Source organism: Limulus polyphemus, unplaced genomic scaffold (genome assembly GCF_000517525.1).
Source record: "Limulus polyphemus unplaced genomic scaffold, Limulus_polyphemus-2.1.2 Scaffold1202, whole genome shotgun sequence".
NCBI lineage: Eukaryota > Metazoa > Arthropoda > Merostomata > Xiphosura > Limulidae > Limulus > Limulus polyphemus.
The window spans coordinates 293,654-310,849 of record NW_013666812.1 but is presented as its reverse complement, the minus strand read 5'-3'; the positions used below and the strand labels follow the sequence as shown (position 1 = coordinate 310,849).

At 35.8% G+C, this 17,196-nt stretch overlaps 1 protein-coding gene across 1 annotated transcript in view; it reads right to left on the bottom strand.

Annotated features, from left to right (window-relative positions):
• The window catches only part of LOC106462584 (NADH dehydrogenase [ubiquinone] iron-sulfur protein 3, mitochondrial-like), a gene marked incomplete at its 3' end in the record, with an annotated part of 19,416 nt that extends 9,863 nt beyond the window's left edge, over positions 1 to 9,553 (bottom strand). The window contains exons 1-2 of the mRNA XM_022389879.1: positions 9,355 to 9,553; positions 1,496 to 1,743 (exon numbers count right to left, since the gene is read on the bottom strand). Of these exons, the coding sequence (XP_022245587.1) occupies positions 1,496 to 1,743; positions 9,355 to 9,538 (432 nt within the window). The remainder of the gene's footprint in view (positions 1 to 1,495; positions 1,744 to 9,354) is intronic.
• Between the last annotated feature and the right edge of the window lie 7,643 nt (positions 9,554 to 17,196).

Here is a 17,196-nt window from a genome sequence, read left to right as displayed (position 1 = left end):
TGTCTGAGCAATAATGACTTTATTGAGAGTAATTTAGGTTTAATTTCATACTTTTTTGAGGGGTGGTGGATAAAAAAGGGATGATGACATGCTAAGAGAAAATGTGTCACATGGGTCACACTAATGGAAATTCAGGATTTTTTTTTAATATTGCAATTAAGAACTTAAAACTTGTATACTATTAAAATATGGATTCTTAGTTAAGATTTTATGCTATTCTAATTGGTATAACATAAACAAAAAAATAGTTGTATAAAATTTTGAATATACGACACTGAAACCTTGTGTCATGTGCAGTAAAGGATACCTGGGGGTGAGAGGGTTAAATGAGATAGTAGACTGATGCAGCAGTACAGTGTTTAACCAGCTAATCATATGTACAGATGTAATAAAACAGATTTGCCACTACTATAAAGAGTTACAGGACTACAACACATGAAGGTATGGGTTACACACCAGTATCTCTTACGTATAATTGAGAAGGTGGCTTGGATTATGAGGATAGAGCACACTTGCACCATGCAGTATATGGATACTAGTGTCAGCCAGAGTCAAGATGAACTTTATGATGTCAATTCTAGGTTCTAATTTGGTGATACAACATGAAAGAAAATAAATTATAAGAAAGCAAAGAAGAATATTTAATAATATGTAAACCAGACTAAATATGTCATATCCAGTGACAATAATTTAAAAGATACTGAAAATTCAATTGAATGATAAAGGCACCAATGTGGTTTACTACATATCAAACAGAAGACAAATCAAAAACTGTCATCATACAAAATCAAATTAATAATTATCTAATGAAAAGAACAAATTTTCAGTTAGTCTTTAAATAAAGGGTGAGCAAATGAAGTGAAACAAACATCGAGTATTATTTAGAATACAGACCAACATTCAGAAGCTCTCTCACCTTTGCTTAGGGAGAGTAAATGGGCTAATACTTCCTTGCAGAAATCAGGATTTTCATGATGAAGTGCAAGAGTTGGGAATTGTCACAATAATGACAAGAATCTACTAAATGATTATTCCAAATCACAGATATGGACTACAGGAAATTAACATGTCAGAAAAGAGCAGTATTTTGCAGCAGCTTCTAACATGTTACTTGTGATAGGTTAAAAGAAAAATATTGTGCATTAATTATTATTGTGTTACAAGTTTTGCCAACAAGTGTCTTCTTGTAGTTTCAGTCATGGTATTTCTCAACAGAATTAATAATATAAGCATAACCATGAATGTTGCAAATAAATTGTTAGACAAAAAAGTTTACATGTAACATAAAAATAATTATAATATTCAAGGCTTTAAATTTGATAATTGACTTAGACATTGTTAGAAAATGGGATAGAGAGTTTAGACAGTTAAGTAAATGAAATTCAATGAAAGTCAATATGATTAATATTATTATTGTAATTTATTTCAGTCACAAAATTTGCAAATCTGAAATTCATACTATTCAGCAGTTTGCTAGAAGTTAAAATGTTCTTACCTCAAACCTACATTGGCGTGTGGGTATATCAACACCAGCAATATCACTAATGTTGGTGAACTGAGCATTGTGGTGGTCTTTCAAAAATGTTATAACAGGTAGAACACCTTCAGGAGCAATTAGGATTTCAAGTTCATCCCCATGCGTCATTTGCACCTTCTGTACATACTTTGGCAGGCAATCAGCAACATATCTTCCAAAGTCAGATAGCTGTGTTCTCATTGGGATATTTTGTTTCCTAACAGTGACTAAAATATCAAAACAGTCAGCCTCATTTCTGGAATATCATTATAAAAACATTCTTCAATTACTATATTTGAGCTACATCAAATTTAATATTGTAGAAGTAAAATAAAATTCAAAGTGATATCTATCGCTACTCTAACTCTGAGCTGTAACTATTAGTGAAAAAGACTACTTACTCCTTATCTATCTACTTTCCTGCGAAAGTAGTACTAGATGTTAGTAGATATAAGTATTCAGAATTCAACATGCACTACACTTATAATTTAAATATTGTATTCATGTATATTGTTCCTTAAAGTTGCCAGGAGAATGGTGAAACCTGTGCTAACATTAAATATCACTTTGGTTTTTATTTTACTCCTAAGTTGTTAATTTCAAGTATGATGTTATACTTCTACTGTAAACTTAATCTAGAATCTCCATAATAACAATGGAAGTGGGGCTGGAAGAAATAGAGGCATATGTCACACATGGGGAAGAATGAAGCATTGTATCTGTACAGTCACTGGTTCAATAGTAGACTTGAGAAAATGGAAGTATGAAACTGACACTTTACACCCCATATATCCAAGGCCATCTTTGTCAACACTTTGCCAAGTGACTGAGCCAGTTATTAAGGCTGTTCCTTGGCTCAAAGAAGATCTTATAGAGGAAATCAAGAAGCAGCACAGGAAATGAAAACTTAAATAAATTCCAATATTAAAGTAACCCTGATCAAAAGAAAACCAGTCATCTGAGGGAAGTACCCTGGAAGTTTCCAAATGCTATTTTCAAAAGTTCAGTCTTCAGAAAAGTGTTAGGGGAAGGGGGAAAAAAAGGAGACCATTAGCAACTCAGATCAGCTCTTTGTACAAAAAAGTAATTAGCTCCACCACAGTGCTCGAAAAATGAAAATCTGGGCTTGTAACTTCTCCAGTGCCATGGTGTTATAATTTAAAAGTACTGAACCCATCTTCAAGCTCAGCTTTCCCAATGCATAAATAAAAAAATAAAAAATTAAGAGGTTTTTTCACAACAAGACAGAGTATGGTCCTGCTGTACTATAATTGGAAGCAAAGGTAGCATCAATCATACATGAAATGTCTGACAGAGAGAATTCAAGTAAGTTTCATGCCTAAGAAATAGCAACAGGCAAAGATTTTTCCCTACAAGGAGAATGCTTAAGTTTGTCTTTACTAATTTTAGACTCAGAATTCGTAACAAACCCAAGGAAAACAACAACAGTTAATATCAAAATTAAGATGCAGATAAAAAAAATAATATTGAGAAAAACCTAAACAACTCCAGAAAATACATACAAGTAGAAGTCAGTCATAGCATGAGGAAGTTTTTTGATGATAAAAAAATGTGTATGGAAAAGGTGCAAGAGAAAATATGTCCTTACAGGATATGCAAGTTCCAAGAAGAACAGCATGTAGATAATGTACTACTAGGTGACTGGCCAAAGAATTCTGTCAACAGGAGGTGATAATCACATTTAATAGTCTTGCCCAGTGGGGGGGGTGGTAGGAGTGTATTGGATCAGGAAAAAATACAAAAACAAAAGAATAAATTTAAACATTAGCATAAACCACAAGAGTTGAGGTCAATGTTAGAGGTACAATATCAAATTTGAATTTTAAAAATTCATAAAATAAGTAAAAGTTTCATAATAAGAAAACAAATGCGATGCATAGCTCATATGTGAATGTGAAACCTGTACCTGTAAATGATGAGAGACACCATGAAACTTAAATAAACTGAGAAGAAAGGTTGTTGGACAACTGGTTTCTTGTAAGATTACTATTTTTTTTCTTCTGTAAAATAAAGAAGTGATGACAGGATTTACGGGGTTACAAGGCTATCATTCTGTTGTTAATGAATTATTAAACATATTGAAAACTCCTTTAGAACATACATTGTGGAGCTAATGTTTTTATTTTGCTGATGATAAAGCCACGGAGGAAAGGTTGACACTGAACAGAATGGTAAACAGTAATACAGATACAGTATTGAAATTGAGTGAAAGTGTCAAATGGTCATTTTGATTGAAATGTATCTACTAGCCAGGGGTGTGGGGGCTTAGGCAGTCCCCAAAGCATGAGAGGTTGTACATGTTTTTAGATGAATTTTGAGCCATTTTGGACAATTTTCAGAATCAAATTTGAACTTGAATTTGTAGAAAAAAGAAATTCAGAAATCACTTACAACTTATCATGTTATTAGATGGACCAGCCTGATAATCACACGAGCAATTTTTTCAAACATTAATACTCAGTCCTTTTACATATATTCCCAATTAATTTTTCAAAACAGCTGTACATAAAAACATATCACTGAATTAACCAATTATGATCCTTTTGTTGTAAAAATGAAAATAGCTGGAAGTATAGAACAGTGTTGCAAAAAAATGTAAAATATGTTTATTTCACACTAAACTAAAATCAGGTTTTGTAATCATGCCTGGAAAAGGTAATTTTGACAAGTTTACGTTTACAGATGGAGAGCTTTCACTAGTGTTTTCTGGAAACAAAGCACAGAACAAACACTGGAATAAGTATGTGAAATTATCTGGTACTACAGGTTTTGTTGGATATGTGTACAGATAGCATTATGTGTCAAGAGCTCAAAAATGGCCTTAAAAAAAAAATGACTGTTGTCACCTTACTAATCCTTGTGTCCATATCATGCAAAAAGCAATTGATCTACAAAAATAATTTTTCTATCATTTAACTATGATGTTGAAAAAAAATACAAAACCCTATAACTCAAGCACTATTGAAAGGTGGACCTTTCTTCATCACGGGCAAACTGGTATTTAAATACAATGGTTGAGATGGTCTGCAGAGAAATAAAGACTCGGTATCTTCTTATTTACACAAAGTTTAGATACAGAAATAAGAAAACTTAATTGTTAAATTTATTCTCACAATTTAAATAGGTCAGAGTTGCAGGTTCCTTGACTGAAACAAAATCATCCTTTTTTAAGCAAAATTAGTGTTACTGTAAGAACAACTGTATTATTCAAAAATTTAAGGCAAGTTTGGACAGCTGATTTTTAGTTTTACTTTGAATGGATATTGTACAGAAGGATTTTTATTGTTTTATAATGTAATATTTAGGATTTTTATAAATTTTTTCTTTTTCTTTAGATATTTTAGTTTTTTTCTCTATTATCTGTCTCTACACTGGCTTGGTCAAATTGACCGATTATACGACCACTTTGTACTCATTTAGTCATTACAGTTTTGATACTAACTTTTAATATAGTATGTGCATCTTCACAAAATTTGGCAGTCTTTCAGTAAACATTACAAGTCTTTTACATACAAAAAATCAGATTTTTTAGTGAAGTATGTTTAATAACTATATCACTTAACAGCAACATTAATTTTGTTCCCGAGAAGGTACACTGCTTTTGTTTTATCTTTCAAAGGTTAGTTTGTTATATTTTTCTACTGTCCATGCTATTTTCCCTTGTCATGTAAATGTTTTTAACCATAAGAATGTAATCCTTGATCCATTTAAAAATTTTTGAAGAGATTTAGTTTAGGTTTTATTTTGAATTTTGTGCAAAGCTACATGAGGGCTATCTGCACTAACTGTCCCTAATATCACAGTGAAAGACTTGAGAGAAGACAGCTAGTTATCACTGCCCACTGCTAACTCTTGGCCTACTCTTTTACCAACGAATACTGGGATTGACCGTCACATTATAATGCCCCCATGGCTGAAAGGGCAAGCATGTTTGGTGGGACAGGATTCAAACCCACGACCCTCAGATTGTGAATCAAGCGCCCTAACCACCTGGCCGTGCCAGGCCCTTTTTTGAAGAGAAGAAATTATACAAGTAGCTAGGGGCTCTCCTAAAAGTTATATTAAGTTACTATTACTGGATATATGAAAATCATCTTTTACAAAAGTTTCTTACATCAAATCTATGTAAAGACTACATTAGTATAAGTGAACATTAGTTCTGTTATTTTTTTGATAACAACCAATATATTTTACTGGATTTTGAGGTGCTCTTAAATAGTAGTGACTAATTAAGCAATGGTTTTGTAATTGACTACCCCCTATCCAGCTACAGAAAATGTTATAATTTTCACTAAAATGAAAATTTATTTCCAATAGGTATTTAACTCCTCTCATATAATAGCTTTTCTTGTTCAGTGCTGCCATCTATATCTATAAATGTTTCACTTGTCACTAGTCTTAGCACTCCTACATATCCCATGTATTTAGTGTGGTACAGCTGCAATGTAACATGCAAATAAGCATACAATAACCCTCCACCAATAGGAATGTGACACACCCTTCTGGCACAGCTGACTCTCTGTATATTGTAGAACCCAATCTTCACTTCAAGATTAAGAAAAATGAAGCACCCGAAAAGGGGAGGAAGAGTGGGAATAGTCGGCAGAGGTAAGTACCTATTGGAAATACATTTTTCAGTTTTGGAAAATTATAACTTCTGATACGATACCTTACCTCCTCTCACATAATACATAAAATTCCACATTGAACAAGAGGAGGGACCGGTGCAAGCTTTACCTGGATGAGCACCCAAGCACACTCTTCAGAAAGAAGGGAGCCCCCTGAAGTGTGACATCTTTCTGTAGGGGAATACATCTGTGGGAGATTGCACCACATCTGAACCAGGTATACTCTCTGCTCATTGTGAAAATATATATTTCAAATTTGAGAGGAAAGGAAGTACATCCAATAGTCAATTGGATGTGCTAAATGGTGTAGAGTGACTAGGGGCTAGTCAGACCATAATCAGTGGGTCAACTTCAGTCCAAAAACAGGCGACATTGGGTATTTATCATCTGGTCCATTGTAGGAGGAGGATTCCTACTGTTTTCACCTCAAAACAAAGAAGCAGAAGTGAAAAACAGCTTCTGTTCTGCCATCTCATACAGGGAATATGTGTGCAGACCCAGTACACAACCAAAACCAGGCCACCCAGGAAAATGACATCCAGCAAAGGTAGGAATGGGGAATGCAACACAGTGGTTTACTCAAAGTTGTACCAAGGTGTGGAGAATGGAAACAGGTGGTATTTGGTATCCAGATGAGATGACCACATGATGAAGGTAATGGGAGATGAATGTGTTAAGTGTGGTTCACATGCCAGCCCAAATTAGTTCCTCCAATGGACAGTGGAAAAGGGCAGTCAGGGAAAGAGAGAGGTGCTAGATCTGATGAAAGAGCACTTGGAAAAGACATTGGAAAATGGAAGACAAGGAAGAATAAGCCAATCTGACAATCTGGAATCCATCCCATAAAGGTGGTAGGGGAAATATTACAGTAATAGGAAGGGTTACACTGGATAAACAAACAGAAATGGGAACTATGGAAAGAAGCTGCATGAGCAATATAACATCAAAAAGCATGAACAACAGAGAAGATTATTTGGATCAGGGCAAGAATACAATTGCCCTGATGGATATTTGGGAAATAGGAGTGAATGTGATGTCACCTCCACAAGACACCAGCATCTTGAGAAAAAACTGTGATCCAGAAACAGGAGAACTTAAGCATGGTGGTAAAGGATGTGATACATCGAGGAGGAAAACATCTGACCTATAATAACCACAGGCAACTGGAGCAAAAAATAGGTCTTGAGGGACAAATGGTATAAGGAACAAGTGGCCAAGGGTTCAAAAGAAGGTAGGCTAAGAGCATTGAGAACAACAGTGAGGTCTCAATCAGGAAGAGGTGTGTGAGACAAAAGGGAGAGGAAAATACTTGACAGGAAAGGGAGAAATGGAAGGTATTAGACAAGGCTGCTCTATAGCCAGCAATGGTAGACACAGAAAAACCATTGTTGAATAGCCAGGAAGAAAATTCAGAAATGTAATGAATGGTAGTATTGAAAGGGAAATAACCATGGTGCAGAGACCACCAGCAAAAAACATGACATTTTCTCTGTTACATCAATAAGGAGGAAGGACAGATGGAATAGGAAATAATGGAAGCTACATGTGCAGAGAGTCCAGACTACCTTGCAAGGGACTAGACAAATGCCACTTGTGAAGCTGGAATGTAGTAACATTGGAATGATACATTGGTAACTGAGGCTGTCAAAGTAGGGATAGGGATAGCAGAAGTGGTAATGGAGGTTCTGACTGAAGGAATGTAGGAACTGGAAACCAAGGTTGAGCAAGCCAAAAAGGTGAGATGAGAAGGTTCTGACACGGAGTAGACTGGAGAATGGATAAAACATGGGGAAAGAGATGGATTGGTGGATAGGAATAGAGGTGAAACCAATCCTGACTGATGGCATCCACTGCCAAAACAAAGGATGTGGGATCAGGGACCAAAAAAAGGAAAAGCTGAGCATTAAGATGGGTGGCAAATGCATCCAAAAGAGGAATATCCCACTGATCGCACAACCACTGAGACATCTGAGGATCGAGGGACCACTCCGTGGGGAGAACCTTGTCGGGACAAGACAATTGATCTGCAACAAGATTCAAAGCACCTGGAACATGACACACCAGTAGGAATATGTGATGTGAATGAGCCCAGAAGAAGAGTTCTAACATCTAGAAACACAGCAAACATGATTGTCGATTGATATATGAGATAATGGTCAAATTATTGGAATAGATCATGACCAGTTTGCCTCATTAAAGGTAGAAAATTATCCAGAGCTTCACAAATGGCAAGAAGCTCCAGCATATTGATGTGCATAGCTAACTCGACTGAAGACCAACTACCTGCAATTTCCTGTGTATCTAGAAATGCTCCCCAACCTATCAGAAAAGTGTCTGTAAAAAGATGTAACTATGGACAGAGAGGTAGAAGAGGAACACCCATCATGGTGTTGTCTCTGTTGAGCCACAAGGCTAAACCGATATTCACTGAGGGAGGGAGAAGGGTAAGAGAGTCCATGGGATCACAAGCAAGATTCCACTGATCATACAACAATCACTGAATGGTGAGCATGACCTAAGGAAATGAAGGCTTCCATGGAAGCCTAAGTCCCCAAAAGAGAAAGAACCACGTATGCAGTAAGAGAAGATGATGATTGAGCCTTGAGAACCTGACAGAATACATAGGGTGCAGATGCTAGACCAAGTGGAAAGCACAGAATTGATAAACTAAACCTTTGTAGACAAAACAGAGGTAATGTCTGCATGTTGGGGAAATAGAGAAGTAAAAGAACACATTTGCGATGCCCACCATCATCATCCAAAGCCCTGGAATAAATGGCCATTGAATTGTGAGGAAGGACTCGGTGGTGAAAAGAGGAAGGTCAATAAAACGGTTGATATGGTAAAATTCTATAACAGGTTGTCCATTGCTTTAATGTTTCTCTTTAATGGTGGACCATTGCAAATAGCTGTTTCATGGGATTGTAATGGTGATGGTTTAGATGGTACACATGAGATGACAATTTGGATAGCTCAATTAAGATTAGGTTCAAATAGTTTAATTAATTAGACAACTAACAGAATAAAAGAACTAACTATGGTATTTGATTCAATAATCTTTAGTTTCTCTTTGTTCATTATGTATCCATATTATGTATGTTATCGAAACTAAGTCACATTTTCCTATGGGCTATGAACTGCTACAAAAATTAATAAAGACAAATTATAACAAAAATGTAATGGACTTACGTTTGGATTCTTGTTGAGATGTTTCAGTACTCTGATGACATACTAAAACTCTGGTCACAGCTTGTAGGTTAAATGGTACTAAAACAAGAAAGAGTAACAACAAAAAGATATTCAATGCATTCTCAATACTTTTGGTACAAGTGACTAACCAAAAAAAATTTAAATTTCTGCATATAGTGTACATGTGATCAAAGTCACCTTATTTTGATGATTTCTGTTATCCCACATCTTCACACAACATAACCTATTTATAGACAAGGAACTAGTTGGTCCTTCAAGACTGTTTTATGCACACAAACACTGGAAAAAGTAAAAAATTAAAACCACCCTTAATTTCTCAGGAAATCATCAATCCCCTCTTAAACTCCTGGCTTTCACTACTGTTGACAGAAAATCTTGTAATTTTATCTTTTAAGCATTTACTTCCTTCAATATCAAGTCACTTTATGATAGAAAAATTAAAAAATTGCCCAGAAAACATAATATTAAGAATCTATGAAAAAGTTAACATTTTCCTAAATTGAAAATGTATTTCCAACAGATACTTACCTCTCTCCTCAAAAAAATATTGTACTTCCTTCCATTGGTGCACATTTTTCTCACCACTAGCCTTGCTACTCCCATGTATTACTGCATACTAACATTCAAATGATCATGCAGCAGCCCTCCACCAATAGGAGTGTGACACCAACCCCTATTATAACTAGCTCCCTCTCTGATCATACACATGTTAATCACTTCAAGATGGATCATAACTAACCAAAGCTAATCACACCAGAAATGGGGAGGACAGGTGGGAAATGTAAGTGGGGGTAAGTATCTATCAGAAATATATTTTCAGTTTAAGAAAATGTTAACTTCTGATACTATATCATACCTCCTCTCACAAAAACCTAGAATCTCACACTGAACTGGTGGAGGGCCAGTGAGAAGAAGATCCCTGTTTAGGAAGCACCCAAAGGAAGACCATGAGGTGTGAATAGGAATTAAAAACAACAAACCAGTGGGAGACCACACCACTTCTGAGACAGGTATACGCTTCGTCTTTTAGTAATGTGTTGCCAAAATGTAAAGGGTTGGAACTTGAAGGGGTCCCAAAAAAATACAGAAACAATGGGACTCCAACAGACCATAAATGGGAGTTCATCCACAGCTAACACCTGGCAGCATCTGGAATTGCACATCAGGTCCATGGTAAAAAGAGGGTCCTTTACCTTTCACCTCAAAAGTGGGTACTGGCAAGGAAGAGGATCTTCCGTACCAGATTCCCATATCTGCATGTGCACACCTCCAACACAACCAACACCAGATCCACTGGGAACCGACATCTGGTAGATGGTAGGAAGGAGGAGAGCCCAGGTGGATGTTCATCTCCAGTCCAAAACATAATGGCAATGGGAAGTTTTTCATCCAGTCTGCAGTATGAGGAGCATACCAGCCAAACACATGATGAATTGTGTGGTTAGACCATCTCCAACTAACACCTGATCCCTGGAAACTGACATCCAGAGGATGGTAGGAGGGAAGGTGTCTCAGACAGAGGAGCAAACTACAATATATATATATATAGTGGAGTGCTACATCCAACAACTGGTGGCATCTGGGATTGTACATCAGGTCCACAGTAGGTAGGACATCATGCCATTATCACCCACAGAAAGCCACCACCCTATTCTCAAACTAAGTGGTATTGTGCACACTCAGGAGGACAGGCCTAAATGGTGCACCACCCCAGTGTCTAGGAAGTGGTAAGGACTCCCATACTTTACTAAACGAAGGAGGGAAAAAATGTGTTAGAGAGTCCGGAGGACTGCAGCACTGGAAACAATGCAATGGCTGACTGCAATACCCTACTTTGAAAAGCAGAGCAATCACATTGACAGAATCAATCAACCAACACCTGGTAGCATCTGGAAATGTACAACAGGTCTGTGGTAGGAAGAGCTTCAAATGCCACAGATCATCAAAGATGGGCAGTAATCTCTGTTTGCCTTACTCATGTTAGTCCATGTATGTATGGTCCGGGGCAAACATATTTATGAAGCAAAAGACCATGAGGTATATCTACAAGTGGTCTTGCAGAACACCCCATCTCAACAGTGGGCATAATATGACCTGGATAAATGTCATGACATTGTATTTTGAAAGCATAGAGAACACGGTGATAAAGTCAATCAACCAACACCTGGTGGCCTATGTAATGGTACATCTGGTCTGTGGTAGGAAGTCTCAACGTCAGTGATTTGGTATGTTCACAGGTCGTACAATGCAGATTGAAGACTAAATATATTTGGTCAGGCAACACTCCCCTTAGAGTGGGATCCAAAGGCCCCTGCAAAGAAAAAGAAAAATGAACAAAGTACTTATCATCACAGACAAACAGTGACAACACTGATGATGTCCCCCAAGGGAAAATGAAAATGTGCAGCCAGGGGCAAGGTAAGGTGACAGATCTGATGAGAAGAAAACAGAAAAAAGATAATCATCAGGAAATGAACTAGTGAATTCAACCCAGAAGGGCAATGGAAAAAAGTTCACAGGAGAGGTGAGGATTTCACTGAAGAAAGAAACAAACTCGAGAACCACAGAAGTGAGCAGTATGTGTCATATTCCCTCAAAGAGCCCTTAGCAGGCAAAGAAGGTGAGAGGGATCAGAACAGTCATAAAAGAGGGAAAAGGAGCAAAGGCTGTCCAAATCCAAAACTAAAAGATCACTAAAAATCTTGTGAGAACAATCATCAGTGTGTTTTGATTGTTGAATGAATGTAGTCGACTCCAAACAGACCAGAGCCGTCACTTCATGGGCAGAGAATCATGGTTTCACTCCGTTGGACGTGGTCAGTAAATCACTGCTGCAGTAAGAGCAATCGTAGTCGTGACCACCCAAAACTGGGAATGCATAACTCCCAAAATTGAATGAGGAGAAGATGAAATAAAATAAATTGTAATTCTCCAAGAAACAGAATGAAAATGTAAAATAAATTAACTGAAGTAGAAATTCAAAAAAGTAAAAATGTATGGATAGGTTAAATAAACTGTGAGCAAAAAACATGTCTAATCAGTAGAACTGTGATTAACATGTACATGATTAGAGAGGGACAGTGTCACACTTGTATTAGTGGAGGGTTGCTGCATGATCATTTGCATGTTAGTAAGCATTAATAAGTGGGACCAGCAAGGCTAGTGGAAAACTAAAGTTTGCACCAATAAAGGGTAGTACAAGTCAAAAAAGCTTTTTGTGAGTTGAAGTAAGATATTGTATCGGAATTATATAATTTTCTGAGATGAGTAATCAGGCATCTAACCTGTCAAGTATTTTAAACTTTCTTAGCAACAGAAACAAACTTAGAAGTAAATAAACAAGTGAAACAGCATATCTTTGAAATACTGTTTATGCTAAATCATATAAGGAACAGAATAGACTGAAAAAGTACCAGAATAGAATGTTTATAAAAATATATATTACTATATCTCTCAGAGTTTTTAGTCTTCAATAACTAGTGCATGTAGCTGGAGGAAAAAATGTGTTCAAAGATTATTACTAACCATTACTACACTAGAGTATTAAAAAAAACATCTATCAGGAGTAGGCTACAAGAATTCACATGGTATTTTCAACACTACCATATATGTTCAAATTTTAATATATTTAAGGTAACTGTTTTGTTTAGAACTGACCCTTTAAAGGTAAATGCTATCTTCTAACATAGCCTTTTCTAACAATAATTTGTTTTAATATATCCCTTTCAAAGTAAAAAATATTTTGCATGAATAAGGCCCACACAAAGTAAATATTCTGTTGTAACAGTGCTTTACAGGTAATAATATGTAGTTTTAATGTGCTTTTTTACAAATAACAATATTTTCATCAAATTTGCCCATTAAAGGTAACGATATTGTATTCTAACAATGGTTCTTTCAATGTAAACAATATTGGGTTTTAATAAGATTTTTTCAATGTAATTGTTGCTTGTTCTAGTGTGTTTTTTTTAAGATACTGTTAGTTTGATGTGGTCCTTAAAAAGTAACTACTTTGTTATAATATAAACCATTCAATTTCACATTTTTTTGTTCTTAAGGGTAACAAAATTTTTTTCTAACAATTAGTAATATGGTTCTTTAAACTTCAGAATAATATTCTGTCAGAGGTGCCAAAGGATAACAAGCACTGCTTTCTACTACTACTACTACCCTACTTCAAGCTGTAAATAATAAGTCCTTTTCTTATATCCAGCTCTGACCTCTAACAAAATATTTATTCAATATCACAGCTTCTACCGTACCTGAAGGCAATCTATTGTAAAGGCTTACCACCCTATTAAACAGGTAAAAATATCTTAACTGGAGATGTGTCAAAGTTTTCCATACATCTTCTAGTCTTACTGTCTACAGTATTTTTTATGACAACAGCTAGTATTTTATGGATTCCAAACCACTAACATTCTTAAACTCTTCAGTCGATCCCTGAACCCTTCTCTCAAGCACAACATGTCCAGATTTCAACCTGTCCCAATATGACATCCACTCCAAACCAAAATCCTCTTGGAAGCTCTTCCCAACAATTTAAAATCATTTATTCAGTAAGGTGACTAAAACTGAACACATTATTCCAAATGAGCTCTAACCAGTACTTTACAGAGTGAACAGATAATCTTTTCTGACTTGTTCTCAATATTTCTATGTATACAGCTTAAAATCTTATTTGTCTTATTAACGTAATGTACATTGTATAGAAGAAATTAATACTGTAAGGACTATGCCCAAATATTTTTCTTCATCAATTTCTTGTAAAGGTTTTCTTTAAATTCTATAAAAATAATTAATGATAACCAGTGTGTATATATATATATATATCCTTACTTTCAATAAGATTAAAATGAAGCCACCAGATGTTAGCCAACTCACCACATAGTCTGAACTGAAACCTTCTGCAAAACTGTACCATCTTTATTACCATTTGAATGCCCATTAGTAAATATCATCTGTTAATTTAACAAATTTATTGGTTACTCCATTATCAGTGTTAACAAAAATCAGAAATAGTGAATCTAGCACAGATCTATGAGATACAAAACTTTTAACATTAATCAATGATGATCTTGCTTCATTTATAACAAACTTCTAACATACAACCAATTCCCAATCTACTTAACTAATTTTTCTCCTGTCCCAAAAGATTTAATCTTCCTAAGAGAGAAAAGTCCAAGTACACCAAATACATTGCATTGCCCATGTCCAAATCAATTGTAACAATTACAGAGAAGGCATTTGTAAGACATGACCTATATGTTTCAATCCATATGAATTACCAGTGATAATATAAAACTAATCTACATTTTCTTTTTCTTCTACAATTTCTTTTTTAACAGACTCTAATAATTTTCCAACCAGTGAAGACAGATTAACTGGCTGCTAATTATTTCTTTGACATTGTCTTCTTCCAGATTAATGTGATAATAAATGATCTCAAATCCTCTGGTAGTTCGCTACTTTTAATGGGTTCAATAAACATTAAAGGTAATAGTGTTTTTTGTTTCCTTCATTATCTAAGGGCAAAAATAACCTGGCTCAGGTGCCTTATCTTTCTTCAATTTTCCAATCTTCAGCCTTTCCAGAATACTGAGTCTGACTTAAATTAATCCTACTTCACTCAAATCTACTTTCTCTGATACATTACAAGTAAAATTAACTTTGTTTCACACTGTATTTATTCCATGGAATTTGTATTCAAATTACTTTCATTTTTCAAACATCTCACAATAATAAAAGTTATCTTAATTATTATTATTCATGTAATTTGCCAACATCATTAAACTAGAGCACATCAATTTCTGCTGTAAAAATCAGTGGTGTACAAGGGTTTGGTATGGTTTGCTTGGAAAGCTACACGAAGGCTATCTGCACTAGCCATCCCTAATTTAACAGTGAAAGACTAAAGAGAAGGCACCTACTCAACAACATCCACTGTCAACTCTTGGGCTATGCTTTTCCCATTGAATAATGAGACTGACCATCAGATTGCAAGTCGAGCTCCCTAACCACCTGGCCATGCCAGGCCAGGTGTGCAAGGGCTATAGAAGACTGTACTTTTTTGTGTGTGAATAAATAAGTATGTTTAAAATGCTGTATAAACTACAGATAATATATTAATTATATTTTTATGTCCCGAGTGATATTATGACAGAAGAAAATAAATGGACAAGTTTGCTGAATTTTCTCATCTTTAATGCCCAGAGTTCTATCTGGCTGAACAATGCCCAAAATGTGAAAGGAAGATCATTGGAGAAGGAGGCACTGCAATACATCAACTGCATTACACTCAATAACAATGTTCACATAAGAACAGAAGAGAGAGTGAAGTAGACTCTGACTCAGTAATAAACCTCACCCTTGTTACATCTGCTGTATTCCATGAGTTGCCTTTAGTGAGACATGATCAAAAAGCCCATAATTATACATATCGCTAAGAAAGAGCCATCTGACTACAGGCTTCAATATAGAACAGGATCCAAAACTATTTTGAGTAAATGCTGGAGCATGATGAGTAAAAAACTGTTGAGTCAGAAATGTAAATATAGTAGTCACAACAAACCCAAATGAGAGACAGCAAAAGTGGAGTAAGCCTGGAAAGAAAAGATTAACGATCATAAAGTATACACTAAGGTTAAGTGATGTAATAAAGAAAAAAGTGAGATCAAGCAGAATAGAGAAAAATTCAATCAAGCTACCTCAGAATTCCAGCAAAAACTAAAGTGAAGTAACAAACAATTTCTGTCAACAATGTGATCCAGTAGACCCCAATATACAAAACCAGTTTTCAAAATTGGCAAAAATGCTTAAAAGAGTACTCGATGGATGTGTAGTAGGGCCATAGAATATAAAAGGGCCAAATGATGAAAGTCTTAGTACTTGTAAAGAAAAAGGTAATGCCTTCTCGCAGAGGTAAACGAGCCAGTCCTAAAAATGACAGAGGGTGTGCAAAAATTCAGAAACCATCTCCGAGAGTGGACTATGACTTATAAAATGTCCATTCAACCAGCTAAAGCCTGTTGGATGGTGGCTACTAGACTCACACAGACACATCTCTTTGCAGATTGACATATGCAGACAGAAGTTTTTACTCTTTTCAAATATGCTTCATACCTGAAAGTGCAGGAAAGGAGCCCGTATCAATCTGACATGACTAGAATGGAGTGTGGCATTCACTTACATGCAACAGTGGCAAGTTCAGCAATGATCAAGTTACAGATAGTGCAGAATGCTGCCATGAGAATAGGAACATGGATAGCCAAACTAAAACCCTATGACATCCTGCACTTTGGTTTGGTTTGAGCAACATTATTACAAAACAATTCTATCCATACAAGCACTACTCAGAGCAACCATAATCATATCTCAAGCATTACAACAGCACTTAAGAGAGTGCTGATGAAGCAGTAATACAGACACTGAAATTGGTCAAGTCAGGGGTCAGTTAGACCAAGGGGAGATATTTCCAATGGAAAACATCAAGAGTATTTGAATGGGTCCAGAAAGATGACATTAAATTAAACACAATGAGGTTTAGCAACAAGATGTCAACACAACTGAGGTCATGAAATGAATATATGAGCAGAGGCCAACACTGATTATAGCAATGGATTGCTCATTCAGGAAAGACATTACTACATGGGCAGTAATCATATGGACACAGGACATCTAATGTTTGAATGTTCAGTGGCAAAAACTGGGGAATCCAGACCATTCAGGGGAGAAAATGAAGCATATAATTATAACATAATATTTTGGGACAACATGGGACCTAATGATCCATCTAGGCTGTTCCATCCTACAAAACTAAAT